The sequence below is a fragment of the Sinohyriopsis cumingii genome, chromosome 12 (genome assembly GCF_028554795.1).
Source record: "Sinohyriopsis cumingii isolate HCF-2022 chromosome 12, ASM2855479v2, whole genome shotgun sequence".
Classification (NCBI taxonomy): domain Eukaryota; kingdom Metazoa; phylum Mollusca; class Bivalvia; order Unionida; family Unionidae; genus Sinohyriopsis; species Sinohyriopsis cumingii.
The window spans coordinates 938,303-958,587 of NC_142972.1; the positions used below are offsets into that span (position 1 = coordinate 938,303).

Sequence of the window (20,285 nt, forward strand, 5' to 3'; positions counted from 1 at the left end):
TATCTATGTGATATATTAGAAAGAAAAATGTCTCATAGAAAAATACCTGTGCGAATATTTTCAACTACCACAAAGGCTTCTTCTCTGGAAGAAAAGTAAAATACAAAATAACATCTCATCCACAAAATGTTAAATTATTACATTGTACTAATAATGCTATATTATTAAAGATGTCTTATAATGCAATGTGAGCTATATCATGTTAAAGTATATTCCTTTGTTCACTTACCAATGTATCCTTTTCTAAATGTGTCTTGTATTTATGATTTTTAATTTATGCAAATTTTTATGAATACTCATTCAGTTATTATTTGTAAGAAGAGCTGGTGACTGGGTACTGTTTCCTATAATTTTCTATGTAATGAACCATGCAAATCTATTATTTGTAATGGAGAGTGGGTGACTAGGCACGGTTTCCTATAATTTCTATGTAATGACCCATACACACTATTATTTGTATTGAAGTGTTGGTGACTGGGCACTGTTTCCTATAATTTTCTATGTAATGAACCTTACAATAACTAAAAGCAGAAACTGAAAATGCACATCAACCTTTTCTAAAATACTGTATGTAAAATCTTGAATCAATTCACCAGCAATTATCCCTAAAGCCAAAATAATCATATGAACAAACAGTAAATGTTTACAAGCTGGCATGTACAAAAATACACATGCTGCATGTATGAAGGTGGACTTCTCTGATTTGGTTGAGTGGAGGATCTAAATCATTGTCATAAATTTAATTTAAATACATGCTATGAATTCTTAGATTACACTACTAGCCCAGAAATATAATAAATTAAAATAGTTTAATTTTTTAATGTTCTCAATCCTCTCTTTAAGCATGCACTTATTTTTTATGTTGAATGCGTGTATTTTTCTTACATCCCCAAATTATGTATGCATGTATGCATTTACGTGTTTTGTGGTTGTGCACATCCTTTTGAGTCTGGATTAGCATAATGGTCACTGCATTATTCCCTTGAATATATATTCTTGTTAATACTATTACAATGCTGTATGTACAATTACGTCTATATATTCTTGTTAATGCTATTACAATGCTGTATGTACAATTACGTCTATATATTCTTGTTAATACTATTACAATGCTGTATGTACAATTATGTCTATATATTCTTGTTAATGCTATTACAATGCTGTATGTACAATTATGTCTATATATTTTTGTTAATACTATTACAATGCTGTATGTACAATTATGTCTATATATTCTTGTTAATACTATTGCAATGCTGTATGTACAATTATGTCTATATATTCTTTTATTACTTAGATCATCTTGGCAGAGATTATTACTGTTAACATGGAGTTCAAAATAAGCTTAAGCTTGTTGCTCAGTTCTCTAATCTCTTGATGTGATATATTATGTACGTACATTACATGATGATATCTGCAACCAAAACCAACACTTCACTGAGGGTAATGAATACTATTCTGGTGTCCACAATAACAAGGTTTCACAAGAACCAAACAGGTCAAACTGGATAATCTGGGAGGATTTTTGTGGCAAGATAATCATTTTTAAATAAGAATTACAAAAAACACATACTTTATACAATTTAACATTTGTCTTGAAGTTAAATGCAGCTTTAGGAAATCTTTGACAAACTATATCTTGTACATACATTTTTTAATGCAAAAAGATCTGATATATATATATATATATATATATATATATATATATATATATATATATATATATATATATATATATATATATATATTATATGTACTGAACATATGTAAACAATGGATTTGCTAACCTTTTAAACTCATCTTCATCAGCCTCAGCTAATTTTAGTCTGACAAGGCATCTCAGGGCTGTCAGAACTTGCCATGGGTCGGGACTGCTGTTACACAGACATTCCAGGGCAATCAGGGAGGTGCTGATGTTTCCATCCTGATGGTTATTTAAAAGAATTTTATAGTGGTAAATTTGTGCAAATCAATACTTTATATGCTGTCAGTGGATGGTAAGTATAAACATATACATGTTTCATAACTCTTATATCTCTAGACACTGATGGATGTGGTGGGGCAGTGATCCTTGGGGAATCACTGCTTCTGATGCAAATAATTTACATTTCGTAAGGAAATAAAAGCTATAGTGTTAATATAGTTATTGATACCTAAGAGCCTGTTTTCTTTCTAGAATTTTGCATTTAAATCACAAATAAATATTAATTATTAATTAATTTACAGATACTATTTTTTTACTTTGATATTTATAGAAATGAAATGTCACTACATATAACATATTAAATTTGTTATGTCTATGACTATTAATAATACAGCCCATTTTATTACTGTATTTTATATGTACCTTGATCATTATCAATTTTATCTTATTTTAGTGTATTTTTTAAAAGATCTCATTTTAGTATAATACTATTTCAGGCTGTTTTCTTTCATGGTGTGCTTTTTCTTGGTCAAACTGTGTTCTCAGCCATAACCAACAAGAGTAACGTGAACAGCATGTTATTCGTAAACACAGATGAAGTTACTCTCAGTGTCCACTAGTCAAAGTTAAATTCATGCACAACACAAAGTGACATATACTTACATACTGTTTCTATAAACCTGTGCACACTGTATTTACTAGTAAAAGTCCTCTGGCATACCTGACCTAGGACAATTTGTAAGCAATCCAGACAACCATGATGATTTTAAGGTATCTCTGAAAGACCCAGGTGTCATAAACTAAGAAAAGCAGATATGGACGAAAAAGTACAATGGTACCTGAGAAAACAAGTTTACTACTTGATGCTCACCTAAAATAGAATCAAAGAATATTATCTTCCCCTGGGGCTGTCTGTATCAGCTTGGGCACAGTGTAATTACCTAGAGTGAGAACTGAGGTCTAACCTTGACCTGAGCATGACTATCCTGAGCCAACTGGTAGTTATGCAAACAACCATGATTATTATCAAATAAACAAACAATTTCCTGGTCCCTGAGAGCCTTGCTCTGTGGCTGATTTTCTATCACCCTGGACACACAGTGTATTGATAAAGCCTAATTACTGTTTTTCTATCACCCTGGACACACTGTACTGATAAAGCCTAAGTACTTTTTTTCTATCACCCTGGACACAGTGTATTGATAAAGCCTAAGTACTGTTTTTTTCTATCACCCTGGACACACTGTATTGATAAAGCCTAAGTACTGTTTTTCTATCACCCTGGACACACTGTATTGATAAAGCCTAAGTACTTTTTTTCTATCACCCTGGACACAGTGTATTGATAAAGCCTAAGTACTTTTTTTCTATCACCCTGGACACACTGTACTGATAAAGCCTAATTACTGTTTTTTTATCACCCTGGACACACTGTATTGATAAAGCCTAAGTACTGTTTTTTTATCACCCTGGACACAGTGTATTGATAAAGCCTAAGTACTTTTTTTCTATCACCCTGGACACACTGTACTGATAAAGCCTAATTACTGTTTTTTTATCACCCTGGACACACTGTATTGATAAAGCCTAATTACTGTTTTTTTATCACCCTGGACACACTGTATTGATAAAGCCTAAGTACTGTTTTTTTCTATCACCCTGGACACACTGTATTGATAAAGCCTAAGTACTGTTTTTCTATCACCCTGGACACAGTGTATTGATAAAGCCTAAGAACTGAGGTCCACTCTTGATCCTGACACACCTGTCTTGTGGTCATGTCACGATGACCCTAACAATCAGGATGAATTATGTATATGTACAAGGCCCATGCTCCAGTGACCTGGGCACTGTTTATATCCTTCTACCTAACACGAGGCCTGGAGTCCAGCCTTAAGCCAGGCATGTCTGTCCTGGGACAAAATGGTGTTGACCTGGACAAACATGATGAATTATGGATATCTGCAAGGACCATCTTCTTGTGACCTGGGCATTGTATATATCCCCCTACCTAACAAGCCCTGGAGTCCACCCTTCAACCAGGCATGTCTGTCCTGGGGCAAAATGGTACTGACTTCGACAAGCATGATGAATTAGGTATATATGCAATACCTGGATCCCTATGACAATGGCTAAAGAAAGAATAATAATCAATTATTTGACATGGAATAGTTGATGCGTAATGTGGTGGTTGAGCAAATTTGCCTGGTTTTAGCTGCAATGGTCAGGTTCCTTTGCACTATAACAAAGACTGTTGCAAGGTAACTTTCCCTTTTCTAAAATAAAGATTTGTACCAGAGAGGTTATACTGAGTGACTGTCTGCAATATAATATGCAACAGCCAATGATGATCTACCTCTAAGACTGTACTATACATAAATGTACATGACCATGCCTTCATTAGATAATCATAACATACTTTGCTGCCTCAGGTGGGTGCATGCAAATTTCATCGGTTACCTCATTTACAAACTTCCTTTTTTATTGAATGGCAGTTTCTCTGCATTCTGCTGGATATAATTTGCAACAAAAACCTATTCCATGCTTGGCAATACCTTGCAGAAGATAGAAACCATCTTAAAAACCTGTTCAAAGTTAAAAGCAAATATCAGTAGCCTTCTGAAGGAGAAATGTGAAGCAGTGATAACTTAAAATCCCATTCCCCAATTGTGCAATTTATGGAAATCATGTTTGGAGAAATGCCAAATATGTCCAGTGGTTTTGAGTCCAAAATTGTACTTTTGTGCGACACACCAACAAAAAAATAATAATTTCTGCACTCGTATAACCACCTTTTTGTTACATCTGTAACATATCTAATGGAATTTATACTGACATTTCAACGTGTTCATTCTGCAATGGCTCTCAGTTTTGAAACAAAATAGTTTCATTGAAACAGCACAACATGAGTGTATTATTTTCCAGTACTGATGTAGAAAAAGAATTGATGTCAATATGTAGATATTCAATGATGTACAGATCATGCCAAACAAGTTCACAGGAAGAATCATCTGTTGCAAAACTAGATGGCCAGAAACTCTGTGTAGAGCTAACATGAAAAATGCTGTAAAAAATGAGACACTGACACCAAGGTCAAAAGGCTGCATGAACGTGTCTCAGACTTATTTTGTCTTGCTTCATGATTCATCCCAAGTATAAAGATAATCCATTCATGGAAATAAAAGCAAATGGAAAGACCTGAACCAAAACCTTAAAGCAAATTTTCTATGACTATGACCTTGAACCCCAACATTATAGGGGCAAGTGAACATGTTGTAGAATGAATTGTTTTAATGTTTATGCCAAGTATGATAAGAATCTATCACAGGCCTTGGAAAAAATATGTAAATGGTAAACTTTAACCAAAAACCTTAACAACTGATTGATGATAACAACACTACCACTGAAGAGGCCAGCACCTTAAAAGTGACTGCTACATCTCACTTCATAGTAGTATGAGCTTAAAGGAAAATGGCAATTAAGTTCAAAATCTCTATTGTTGTTTGGATACAATATTACCACACAGCTTTTTTATAATAATATTAATAATAATAATGACAATGACTTTATTTAAAGAGGGTGACACAACTAGTTGCATGGAACTTAAATCCTCCTTGTGGCCCTCCATTATGTGCATAGTTACATACAAAGTACATGTACATGGTTACACACTCAAACACACACATTCTTGTATTTGGTGGATATCGAGGACTTGCATATGGAACCGCATACCGAGGTCATTTGTTCTGGTGATGTTAGAGCAAAAAGAAATACTGTTTGAGGCAGTACATTAATAGCAAATGGTGATGTATCAAGGAGGGAACTGTATTATCAGTTCTAAGGAATATGAAATTTAGCAATGCAAGCGAGGATGCACACGTTTACACAAACAGTCTGTATAATCCATACAAACTAAGGATGCATACTATTTGACAAAATCATGGAGACCGTGGACACTGGAACATTATGACCAACAAGGACATATTTGCACATCTAATCCAGTCTTAACAATCAGTACGACTGCTCAGATAGCCTAGTGGTTAGAGCGTCTGCCTCGGATGCGGGAGGTTGCAGTTTCGAACCAAGGCAGAGAAAGAAACAAAGACATGACAATGGTACTAACAGCTGCCTCGCTAGGCGCTCAGCATTAGGAGGTTAGTGTTATGACTAGCCGGCCTGGTGTAAAAATAATGTGACTGCGTGGGAGATCATGCTACATGTCTGCAGCATAATGCCCCAATGATTGACGTCACTATAAACTGCTACACAGCAGACACCGTAGCGATATGACTGAAAGATTGTTAAAGCTACGTTAAAATCAAATCTAAATCACATACTAGTATTATGTAACTGTAACCTCTATAAGGGTTTCGTCTACAACTGGTTTTTGGGGCAATTACATTATTTTTTGAATATATATCTTGTTCTTATTGACGGACTGATGAATTTATTGATTGACTGATTGTACTGCAATTAGACTTTGGTATGACATAACATGCTTCAGACTAATCCATCGCTTTGGAGATCATATTGTAATAAATTTGGAGTATGCGCATTTGGTTATAGCGTCCCGTTATAATGAATTCTTAGATTTTTGTGATTACTTGTTCGATTATTGGAACTCGATGCAATGGAAACATTCCTTAGCCTAAATTATTAGCCATTGAGTAGGAGCAAATGTCAAGGAGTGAAGTGTTAGTGAGTTTCCATGATGCCAAGGGACTTGGCAGATACCATTTATGTCGCCATGGTGGCAAATGTGATGCAGTTGTACTGGTGAAATGTGCCTTGAATTGACTGGCCTAAGGTGGCACAGGAAAAATAGTTCCCTGTGTTAGAGGATAGTTGTATAGTTTCTACGGTGTGAACTGCTGACGGTACGGAAAGTTGATGAAGAGAAACCATGCAGATGTGCGGTTGATACATATTTGGCAAATTTTGAGATCTGTGGTCTTGCATTGATTAGCAAAAAATGTATGTATAGAATGGACATGTCAGGCTTTCTAATTTTTAACCGAAGTTGTAGAGAAGTCTTTGGAAATTTGGGGTAAACTAATGACTTCTAGTTGAATCGTGCCAGGGATTGATACTGCTCGGTCAAGCAAATACCCCTGGATTATAGCAATACTATTTGGCTGGATTAGATCATTTATGGCAGGAAACTCGCCTTACTGGCAATGACTATTCGTTTTTTGACAAAATATAGTAATATCTTTGTTACATAATACGCGTATGAATCTTCTCTCTTTCTTTCTCTCTCTCTCGGGCATGTGCAGATGTAAAGTTGAAAATAAGAACGAATGTTTGTGTTAGCCATATTGTGTATTTCACAGAGACTTTTTATTTTTCAAATAACTTTGGTTCAATAAATCGATGATGCATACAACATTATTTCTGTTGTAATCTGTATAATGTTTTATCTCAACCTCAAGACAAAGAATAATGATAGACTAAAACATCGACAACAACAACAACTTATCTATGTTAACTTAATCGAAACCTCTTAAAATGCTTTAAAGTTCAGTAACTGCACAGGCGAAGAACAGAGTTCTATGAGAGTAGATGTATGCATAAATTTAGTGGATGGGGATACTTGTCTAATACCTTTTTACAAACAGTTTATTCTGTTTTATTGTTTTGGAGCCATGAATGAAGAAGAAAATACTTTAATGGTACAACACTCTCTTGGTTCACCTTCAGAATCATTTAGTTTATACATTTGTTAATTCAAGGTACCACGTAAAGGTGTTTTGTATTGCTGATTGGAAGTTTTAAACAGTTTTTTCCCTGCGTCGCCTTCTGTATTAAACATACTGAAAAAAGACTAAATGAGTAAGAATATTACAGTCTAAAGCAGCTCTAAGTAAATGTTCTGTCAAGTTATAAATACAAGTTGGTCCAGCAGAACATCCTAAGCATTTTGGCTATTGTTAAAAACCTCTTTAAATTTGGGAAAGCAATATAGATTGACATCTTGTATTTACATGTTGTGTGTTGTTTTAATAAGACTTCGTTTAAAACAGAAATAGCAATACAATAATTCATGATATGTTCAGCAAAGTCATCCAATCACCAACGGAAGCATGTAAATACATTTAAGAGAACAATGAATGCATTCAACAGTTTATGACTGCTTGCATGTTTAGTCGCAGGTCTTAAGAGCGTGATAATGAAAAACATATTCCTGTAATTAAATGTTTCATTTTGGGACTCATCATCTTGATGATAAATGTTTGACCTCTGTACAATATATTCATCTTTCTATATATTTACTGAAGTTCTGTGCATGTAACTTCCAAATTCGGTTAGTGATAATTTGACCTCACTGTGACGGGATTTTTTACTTGAATCACATCTGTTCTATCCTGTTTGAATACTAAATAGGCAAATTATGAAATAGGGGAGGATATAGCTCATTTAATAATCACAAAATAAATTTTGCATATCAAGGATGTCTTTTCAATATCTTAACATGTGTAAAATCTCGCAACACACAGGACGTTTTAACTTTACAGATGGGTCGGATAATTAGCAATTTCATTCCAATTCTACAATGAATTCATGTGTATTTCCAATAGCATTTTGATGTACTTTCGTACATGTCGTAGATTGGAGGTGTATGGTATGAATGTATCGTGAGTTTCCCAACACTATTGTCTCACATGCATGAAATATTAATAAAAATACCAAGGACTGTTATATGCACCAGCTTATCTTCTTATAGTTTAGCTTAGTAGTTGGTATCTGATGCTTGGATCTAAAGGGAGATAATATGTTTCTGCAATGTGTAATTTGATAGTGGAGATCTCTCTACAAGGTTTCCACCAGGCAATTGAGGACATGGTTTTGGGCGTGTGCATCACCAACTTACGAGGAAAGATACACTCCAAAATCGCGAACAAGTACCAAGCATGTAAATGGGGACCTTCCTACAAATCATGATTTTACGTTATTCTAGGCTAAAATAGTTGGGAGAAGCAAGATTTTACCATTTTTCCAACCTAGGACGTCCTCAGTAGGAGGTGTGTCCTCGGTACGTTGGTGTGTAATCTCATTAATGTCCTTGGTTTACACCAAATACAAATGCACACACACACACACACACACATAAAAAATAATCTAAATTTATATATGGACATAATAAACATAAAATTTGAATGAACATACTCCAACTGGGTATATAGTGTTTATACAGTACAAAGGTAACAAGACAACAAGGTTTAAATCATAATTAAATCCATTTAAATTTGATCTTTCTCTAATTTCCTTTGGAATTCCATTCCAAATTAGTGTTCCTGAATAATGAAAACTTTTCTTAATGAGTTCCTTATTTGATGTTAGAATGGAAAGGTGGTTTGCTGAAATTATCTTAACATGGGAGTGTTGCCTTGTTTTCTAGCATGAAATAGGTCCTTGAGATATAGTGGGACCATATTGTTTGAAATTTTGTGCATAAGTCTAGTCTTTCGCAAAAATATTTGTTCACTTACTATCAGCATTTATCATTCCTTGCATTTGGGATGTTTTCAGCATTATCTAAGATGAATCTGCCAAGTCCTTTTTGGAATAATTTGTAAATATTCTTGTCTTGTTGTTTCCCCATATAAGACTAAAGTAGTGTAGGTATGGTTGTATATAGCTTTTGTAATATATTAACACATGTTTAATTGATAGATATAGCTTTATCTTGCTAAATAACCACAGACATGAAATGACTTTCTGATATATGACTTAAACATGTTCATTCAATTGCAAATTGTTGTCACCCATCACCCAAAGGATTTTGTCATGGGTAACCTAGGAATCTATTCAAAGTAAGGCTATCTGAAGGGAGACCTCTTGGTCTGATTTTAGTTGTTTGAAATCTGATTGAGTGGTATCATCTGCATACAAGTTCACAGATGAAATATGGTTGCCTATTTTCAGTAGCAGATCATTTATAAAAATGACAAAGAGGAGTGCACCTTGAATTCACTATTAGACACAGCCTTGTTTAAATACACAATTATTGTTGTTGTTGTAGGGTTTAATGCCATTTTTCAGCACACGATAGGCTATGCATGGCAGCCAGTATTAATGGTGGAGGAAGAACCCGGGAAAAACCCCGGAAAGAACCACCGACCCATGAGAAGCTACTGGCAAGCCTTGTTTGAATGCACTATTAGACACAGCATTGTTTGAATACACTATTAGACACAGCCTTGTATGAATACACTATTATGACACAGCCTTGTATGAACACACTATAATAACAGCCTTGTTTGAATGCACTATTATGACAGCCTTGTCTGAATACGCTATTATGACAGCCTTGTATGAATACACTATAATGACAGCCTTGTTTGAATGCAATATTATGACAGCCTTGTTTGAATACATTGTTATGACACAGCCTTGTTTGAATACACTATTATAGCAATGCCTTTTGGGAACATCTCTCAGTACAAGGTTCCTTTGCTTATAACAATTGTTACATTTACTCCCATGAACAGTGTTATAAAAAGGTGTATTGTACTTAACAACTTTAACTGAGGTTACCAGAGAGTAGCGATGTATGTAAAAATATTAAAATTCAAATGTATCTTAGCAGCTGAAATAAATGCATTTAATGATGGAAATATCTGTTATGCTCTATAATAAAAATAATAATAATAATGGTAATGATAATGATGACTTATTTAATGAGGGCGACACAATTAGCTATATAGAACTAATCCTCCTTGTGGCCCTCTATTATATGCATATTTACATACAAAGTACATGTACATAGTCTCTCTCTCACACACACACACACAGTATTAAAAATAAGCTATACTGATATATGGACAAAATAAACAGAAAATTTAAATGAACATGCTCCAACTAGGTACATGGTGTATATACAATACAACTAGGTACATGGTGTATATACAACTAGGTACATGGTGTATATACAGTACAACTAGATACATGGTGTATATACAATACAACTTGATACATGGTGTATATACAATACAACTAGGTACATGGTGTATATACAATACAACCAGATACATGGTGTATATACAACTAGGTACATGGTATATATACAGTACAACTAGATACATGGTGTATATACAACTAGATACATGGTGTATATACAATACAACTAGATACATGGTGTATATACAATACAACTAGATACATGGTATATATACAATACAACTAGGTACATGGTGTATATACAACTAGGTACATGGTGTATATACAACTAGATACATGGTGTATATATACAGTACAACTAGATACATGGTGTATATACAACTAGATACATGGTGTATATATACAATACAACTAGGTACATGGTGTATATACAATACAACTAGATACATGGTATATATACAATACAACTAGGTACATGGTGTATATACAATACAAAATTAGGGAGACAAGAAGTGGAAGGTTAGTAAATTTATACATTAAGTTGTAGTCTCTGTCAAATCAAACAGATTCCACTTTTCATCCACTGAATTAGATTTTAAGTAAATGCATTTATATTTGTACTTTCTCTAGTTTCCTTTGGGATTCTGTTCCAAATTAGTGATCCCAAATTTTGAAAACTTTTCTTTAAGAGTTATTTGACTGGCTTTGGGATGGAAAGATTGTTAGCTAGATATCTAATATTTATGTCTTATAACTTTTCTGTGATACTTGGACATTAAAGAACCAAAAAAGAAACAACCCACAATTGCTTGAAAATTTCATATTAGATGGTTCTTTTCATGCTGATATGACTGTTTAAATTGAAAACATTTGATATCTAAAAGTTTATTTAAATATCTGAGATATCAACTTTGAACAAATACATTAATTCAAATTATGGATGGAAAGGTGGTTAGCTAGGTATCTGATATTTATGTCTTATAACTTTTCTGTTGCCAGAAATATCAAGCTAGTTACTTCACAAGCCTAATATGTAAATCATTTCAAGTTTGAACAATAGTTATGAAAAATATCCTTTCCGGAATGCAACATAGCAATTAGACTGTTAATTTTAATGCCTTGGCCAAGTTTTCTGAGGAAACAGAGGATACCTCAAAGGCCTGTTGTGCAGCTAGGCAGATAAGACCAAATATGTGATCCTCGTCCCCTGAAACTGTCAACTCCTGCCTGGCACAGTCACACATCTTCCGCAAGGCAGTGGAAGCTATAGGATGAATAAATATAATAAAAAATCAATTACATGTAATTAAACAAACTTGTGAACATAGCAGTAAAAAAATACAATGTTTTTAACTTCAACATGGTCAATTAATATCAAGTGACTTAAAATGTGTGTGTATATAACATGCCAGTACCAGACATCAATATGTGGACTGGAATTAAATGGCATTCAGTGTAACCACTTCAATTTCTCATAGTTATTCCCAAACTGAAGTATTTTTATGAGTGGGAAAGAAAGAAAGACAGAAAGAAAGAAATAAAGAAAGAATAAAATTAACTCCAGCAGACAATTCTTAGATCAGGTTGATTATCATTGAGTTTCAAATCATTCTTCTTTTGATTTAAAATTACTTTTTCATATACAATTGAGAACACACACACACACACACTGGAGCTGCTGAACACCATTTTCTCACATGCAAACCATGATCTCATGTGATAATATGCTATACACTCCATAAAGAATATACCCATTTCTAACCAATGTGAATAGGAGATATCACAGATTTGGTGATCCTACTTTTTGTCACATCATGTTTGTCTTGTTATCTTAGTGACATCACAATATTCAGCAACATGTCAGTGTTTGCAATCAATGGTGTAACAGAATGCATTGTACAGATAAAATAATTAGATTTTTCAATGCTCTTTATGAAGAACAAATGTGTGTGAAAATGTAATCAATATAGAATCTGGAACCAATATGTTGAAATTCTAATAAGGCTGCAATGCTTGCACATGTAAACAACTTGGTTTAGTTTACTGCTTGTAAATGTTTATAAAATCAATAAGTGTGCAAATGAACATGCTGTCAATGACACAGAAACTACCCGTTCCAATTAAATGATATATTTCCATATCTGCTTAAGATGACTTTTAGTAACACTTTTCTGTAAATTCTTCTCTTACAGTATGGATGACTTTCACACTGAATGGCATCACTAGGAAAAAGCTAAAGTTGAGAATTAGTTATAACGCACATTACACAACATTACAAATTAGGTTGATTTACTGATCTTGCTGATAGAACATTCTTTAAAACTACATTGTTAACCTTTGAAGACTATGTTTGCTAATAGAACCTTTGAGAAGTGTGTCTGTGATTTGGAATTTTAACGTGAGAAGTAACATTTTCTTTTAAAGAAACACCATTTCAAGTGTGTGAGCCACCTCATTTTCTTAGTCACTGTACATCCTACGAAAACAATGTATGTACATGACAAGGCACCTGATTATATTATCCTTTTTATATTCAACAAAACCAAATCCCATACACAGGGGAAGGTTTAACTTTAAAATCATTTCAATCAAATTACATCATTTTGGCTATTGCATACTGTATACATATTTATACATTCTGGAAAAGTTTGCAGCCTTAAATCCTTGTCTTGTGACACATTATTTACCTTCTGCAAAGGCTAAAAACTAAATATATTCAACCCTTTGACTGGGATTTCATTATCTGTGTCAATCCCAACAGATATTCTATTTACCTTTTTGTTTCCAATAAAGACAAAAATGAAATAACATCAAGAGCCCAACCTTGTTGTTTATCTTCCTCCAACAATGCCAGTTTGTAGATTATGTACTGGGTATGAGCAGAGCTAGGATCAACCTTCTCAGCCTCAAAAACTGCCTCTCTTGCCTAGCAACAAAATAAGAGGGGCTAAATCTGAATTGAAAAAGTACTTATTCTCTCATGAAATTTAGGTAAATACAATCCCCATCTTATCCTCCCTCTGAGTTTCTAAGTGCCAAAAACATATGCAATACATAAATACAGAAAAATACAACATGGAAACTGAGGCAAGGTGTGCTGGCTTTGGATGCAACCTAGAATGTACATCCTAGATATATACAAAAAGCAAACATAAACTAATGCAAAATAAAATCTACATGTATGAAATTATGGCAGCAATTCCCCTCCATACCTTCCTTACCACCAGTGCAAACCGTCCACACAGTTTGGTCCAGGAATGTGAAGTAAAACTAAAGCTTTTGTGCACAAATCATTTTATTATGAACTTGACCTTTGACATCAAAATCAGTAAGATGTTCTTACTCCATGTTTAAGATATCAACAAAGTCTGATCCAGGTATATAATGTAGAACTAATTTTACTGTATTGAAATAAATTTCATTTTTTAAGCCATGGTGATCTAGACTTTTTGATCCCAAAATTAAGAGGGGTTTTCCTTAAACCTAATGCAAGCCATAAACATTGTGTGTTTTTTTCTTCTTATTTCAATTAGTGACCTTGCGCTTTTACCTTTTGATCCCAAAATCAATAGGGTTCTACCTTATCACAACTGCAAGCCAGCTACAAAGTTAAGTAACTGTTGATAGAGGAGAACTAGAGTTGTTAGCAAAAAACTTTTTGTCTTCACTGTCTTGTTAACCATGACCTCTGACCCTCCAAATCAACAGAGTTCTTCCTTACCTCAAATGCCAGCCATACAAAATGTTTAGTAGCTATGGATGGAGAACTTCAGTTATTGTGCCAAAACTGTTTTTCTGCTTTGTCATAGTGACCTTGACCTCTGGACACAAAAATCGCAAGCATTTTTTTAAAACCCATGTGCAAGCTATGTACATAGTTTTGAAACTGCAGATAATGGAAAACTCGAGTTACTGGGCAGAATAAATTTTTCTTCTTTCAGTCATAGCAATCCTGACTTGAAATTTTTTGACCTCGAACATCAACAGGGTTCTTCATAATACCTCAAGTGCAATTCCAGCATTTCCTTTATCCTTATTTCTTTATCAGAGACCCCAAATTTTCACTTAGACACCCCCCCCACTTTGATACCAAAGTTTGTTGTTTACTCAGCCTGATCCTTAGTTCTGACACCAAGGAGATTTTTTACTCTTCATCATGCACCCCCAGGAGATACACTGATTTAGCCATCCACAAAGTTTGGCAGTTGTAGATGATGCAGAGCTTGATTTATTAACCAGACACCATTTGTCTTCCTGGTCACAGTGACCCTGACTTTTAACCTTTTGAGCCTGAAATAAAAAATGTTCTTCCTTATTTTAAGTACAAGCAATCTATAATGTGTGATAAATGTAGACAGTGGAAAACATGAGATATTGTGCACATATGAGATTGTTAACAGATGGGTAGTCTGATGAAAGAAAGGACATTAAACATAATACATTCCATCATACAGTGGGTTTATAAAAATAAAATCAATAACCTTTGACTTTACCCCATGGTCAATTACGTCTAAGTGGAAAACATGAGATATTGTGCACATATGAGATTGTTAACAGATGGGTGGTCTGATGAAAGAAAGGACATTAAACATAATATGTTCCATCATACAGTGGGTTTATAAAAATAAAATCAATAACCTTTGACTTTACCCCATGGTCAATTACGTCTAGTTTTCAAAATCCCTTCATTAAGTGTGTGGCCAAATCAACAGCAGAACAATTGCATCATGTGTCATACTGAAAATCATATCAATGCTGCCTTCATGCAATGATAATAATACTCTCTTATCTTGATGGACACTACAGTAACATGTTGGACGTCAATGCTGCCTTCATGCAATGATGATAATACTCTCTTGTCTTGATAGACGCTACAGTAACATGCTGGAGGTCAGATGAGCATCATTTTCATTTAAAACCAGCTACATATTGCTAAAATGTTGTATATGCTAATAAGACCATCCATGTATATGGGGCCATATTAGGATTTTCTGAATGGCAATCAAGGCAGCCATTTTGGGAGGTTGTATCAGTATCCTTTAAATGCAGGAACAATTATATATTTCAAGAAAAGAAAATTAATAGGTTGGCCTTCTGTTTTGGGGAAGCTGCTGATATGAAATTTGTCAAATTTTGGAAGGCTGCATTGGCATCATTTTCATTTAGGACCAACTAGAATAATGATAAGTGTTTTAGTAAAAAAATCACATGCCAATATAATCATCTCTTAAAGAGTACTAGTGATAACAAGATTTTCAAGATGGCTGCTAGCATCATCTAATCTGCATGTCTCATCAGCACATTAAATCAACCAAACACAAAATGAAGCCTTTTTGTGAAAATTCTGTAAAAGTCATTAGAGCAATGATTTTCTGGAGGAGTAGCAAGAACAAGACTTTCATGATTGCGGCCATGTCAGTCATGCATGGAGCCCACATTCTTTTATGACGAGTAGGCATCATGTATATGTATTTCCTTTTGTCTTCATATAATAGGGTATCCAAGTAGCTTCATTCAATGACTTTTCAATCTCTTGTATTCTAGATGCTTTCCCATTCATTGATCCTGTACATTTCCTCCCTGATCCTTTAAACAATTTTTATAGCGACACAATGACCCTTGAATACCTATCACATTTAAAATATAATGAAAATAATGCTACCATTAGCTTTTTTACACTGACTGGTTTCCATCTCCAAATATAAACAGGCAAGAGAGGCTTTAAAAGGCTATAGAACCATGCTATTATATATGATTGTCCTTGGATAAAGATCTGGTGTTCAATACTGAACACTTTTACTTACAACAATTTGCTATAATCTTCCATAAACTAGTAATATTACTAAAGTAAACAGATGCATATGTCAGCAAGGCAGTTATTTAAAAGGCCAGATACAATTTATGATTAACTTGTATCTTAGCTCTACAATGAAAATACCAATAAATGTTAAATTGTAAAATACACCCCATCTTTTAACCACCACATTTTCCAGTGTGTTCTTAAATAAACAGTGTATGGAGAGATATAAAATGAACACAATGAAAAATTGTTATGTCACATTGATCTAACACTGGTTTAGGGGAAAACTTCCCAGATGGTTAACATCTTCTCTGTGCCCAGTTCTGAAGTTGAGCCTCTGGAAACGTTTGCAGGAGTGGTGTAATAATGAGAGTAATAGTTGTATAACTCCGTTACCTTTTGAGGCTGGTTTAGACCAAGGTAGCAGTTTGCCCTGTTCCTCTGAAGCTTGGCCATATTCTTGTCCCAAGTGTCACTTTTGGAGTACAAGCTTAGTGAGTAGTTGTACCAGTCCAAGGATTCATGAAATTCATTTTCCTACGAGAGAGGAACATGGAGCAGATCTGCCTGAGCATGATATACAGAGCATGGATTTAAAGGCAGAATCTTTTTGTATATTTTGTATTTTGTGTAGTCATGGCTGTGTCAGTGTGTGTACACATGTGTGTAATGATGACCAGTGTCCTCTGTCCACATTATTCAAATGACTCTTTATCAAGGACAATTATACAGAAAGTTTTGTCTCTCTCTCTCTCTCCTACTAATGAAAGATAATTCAGAGTCATTGGATAAATTTTCATTTTAATACTTTAATATCTCAACAACAAAACATTGCTGTAACAATAGCATGATTTATTTAAAAAACTGTCTACATGAATACAATTACATTACAGAAAAATCTTTTCTATTTATGTAGTTAAATCTTTTTCAGTGGAGGACAAATTCCACTTGTCTAAGTATGCTTTCATGTCTGCATTAGTAGGTACAGGAATGATATACATTAAAGTTTGGTTTAAAAGGATGCATGCATATATATATATATATATATATATATATATATATATATATATATATATATATATATATATATATATATATTTTGCTGAATATAAAGCTTACCTCATAAGCTGCAGCACCTTGTTCCCACAAAACTAGATGAAATCTTTTCTTGATAGCCAGATCCAATGGCCTGCCAGTGTGATGAGCTGAAATAATATGTCCAAAGAAGATACATTTAAATCATTCTTTAATACTTAGTATTTATGGACATTTTGATATATTAATAAAGACAATTCCTAATTCATTTTCTAGAAATATTCATAACAATTTTCACTTCTTAGTGTCTACAAGATTTGAAAAATAATGATATCAATATTTCAGAGTTATTCTTAAGTTATCAAATGTGTATCAATATATTTTACTGAATACTAACAGAAAAATTAAGAAAAAGCACTCTGAATATCATTGAAAGACTGCTTTTGAAAAAAAAGAAGAGCTACAATGATTTAAAAAAAAATCATAATAATTATCTAACTGTCTTCAGATATGTGGAAAATAAAAATAAGTTTAAGGACATGATCTACACCTTTTCTTAGTAAAAACCACTTTGCTTAATATATTCTTTTCAATAAGTCACTAGACATATTTAAGTGCATGCAAACACACACAAACCCAGGGAAACTTTGTTATAAATTACATATACATTAAAGGAACACAATGTGAAAAATTCACCACAAATTATTAACCAAGCTGCATATATTAGTGAGCTACAGTGGATTGTAACTATCAAAGCAATGTATGTAACTGATAAATCTCTTTCTTAATGTACATATGATAACTGTACACATGCAACCCCCTCCCCCCAGCACCCTCAAATGAAATAAAGTACCAGTACCAGTCATACATGGGAACACCTCACCAGTAATACAGAATTCCATAAACTCCTTGGCTTGCTTGATTTGCTTTCCTTGTACAAGAACTTCCAAATTGGTGATCAAAATCTTTCCGATGTCGGGAGAGTTTCCAAATTTTTGCATCAGTCCCTGAATCAACCACATGACAACTTCTAATCTTTAGAAAGAAAAAAACATATTTAGAGGAATAATGCTGTTCTAGTCAGAGAAATAAAACCCCTCTAGATAATGAATTTAAATCATACAAAAAAATTCTAGTAAACTATTTTGATGTCAATAGGCATTTTGATAGTTATGTCAAAGCATGTGTTAAACTAATTGATGTCATGGCATTAGGCAAAGGTTTGCATTTTCCCTACAGTACATGTGATTCTGAGAGGTTTTCCTTGTCTTAAATGCAAGCCATTTAGAACTTTTAGTCCTGACAGGTGGTACTGAACATAAGTAGTTTTGCAGAAATTGTTCTTCCTACTTTCAGTCCATGTGACCTTGATTTTGACCTTTGGAAACAAAAAGGAATAGGCATCTTCCTTGCCTTAAATGCAAGTCATCCACATAGTTTGTTCAAAGTAGGTGACAAAAAATCAATATTGTGCAGATACCATTTTTCTGACACACGTGACCTTGAACTTTGACCTTCTGACCAAAATATCAAAAAGCATTTTTCTTATCCCAAATGCAGAGTTACTTACAAAGTTTGGTTATGGTATTTGGTATATAAGTCAAGTTACTGTGCGGAAATAAATTTCATTCAGTTCTTGTGACCATGACCATTTACCTTTTGAAGCCAAAATTGATTGATTTCTTCTTTGCCCCAAATGCAAGCTACTCAGAAAGTCTGGTAAATGAAGATTTGTGGAACTAGAGTTAATGTACAGATAAAAAATTAGGAACTGAAGTACAGATGTATGGATTAATGGACAATACCATATCATGATATTAGGAACTGAAGTACAGATGTATGGATTAATGGACAATATCATATCAAGCAGCAGAGGGGGCGAATCGGACATTTTGTCCAATCGTTATTTTGCTTAATTATTACTTTCTGCACTCAACGATCTAGTGTCGTCAGCGCCTGGTAAAAAAAAAACGACGTCGTCGTTGGGGGATCGTCCAAACGTCATTTGGTTTAATTAACACCTTCTGCGCGCCGATCCCCAGCGTCGTCAGCGTCCGGTAAGCACATCGACGACAGCGTCGATGTCATCGCCCCCTCTGCTGCTAAGTGGTTATTTACAATGAAAATTATTTACAACTAACCGAATATTTGGTCAAGTCCGATACGATATCGTGTCCGAGGATCATGTAAATTTATCGTTACAAATCCATGTGGGGTCGACTGAGCATGACTAAAAAAGTTTCGAAAAACATTAAAGTCCATGTCACCGCCGCACCATGTCTGCCAAATATTTCGTAGCGTGTGTGTATCAACGCCGTTGAATACAGCAAGAATATTACAGTTGTCTCTGATTACTTTTGGAATCTGAGTGTATCGTTGAGTGACATATATCACGTCGGTGTTTTTATGCCTGCCTCTGGAAAATATCCTAGCTGGGTTTTTTTGATTGTCTAACATAACATCATCGTACACGACTAGATTGTTAACGTCGCCATCAATATCATCAATACCCGGTGCATCATTGATATCCGTAATAAACTCAATAACATTTTTTTTAGCGATCGCTGATGCATTCTCGTTGAAATCTTTCAACACCTCGTAGCATCGTTGATCATCTACGCTAGG

General features: G+C 34.1%; 1 protein-coding gene across 1 annotated transcript in view; it reads right to left on the minus strand.

Moving 5' to 3' along the window:
* Positions 1-20,285, minus strand: part of LOC149785903 (testis-expressed protein 11-like) — a 138,938-nt gene that overhangs the window by 51,543 nt on the left and 67,110 nt on the right. Inside the window, exons 13-19 of the mRNA XM_089976115.1 lie at positions 18,544-18,695; positions 17,745-17,830; positions 17,022-17,162; positions 13,649-13,751; positions 11,977-12,089; positions 1,788-1,924; positions 47-84 (exon numbers count right to left, since the gene is read on the minus strand). Of these exons, the coding sequence (XP_089832241.1) occupies positions 47-84; positions 1,788-1,924; positions 11,977-12,089; positions 13,649-13,751; positions 17,022-17,162; positions 17,745-17,830; positions 18,544-18,695 (770 nt within the window). The remainder of the gene's footprint in view (positions 1-46; positions 85-1,787; positions 1,925-11,976; positions 12,090-13,648; positions 13,752-17,021; positions 17,163-17,744; positions 17,831-18,543; positions 18,696-20,285) is intronic.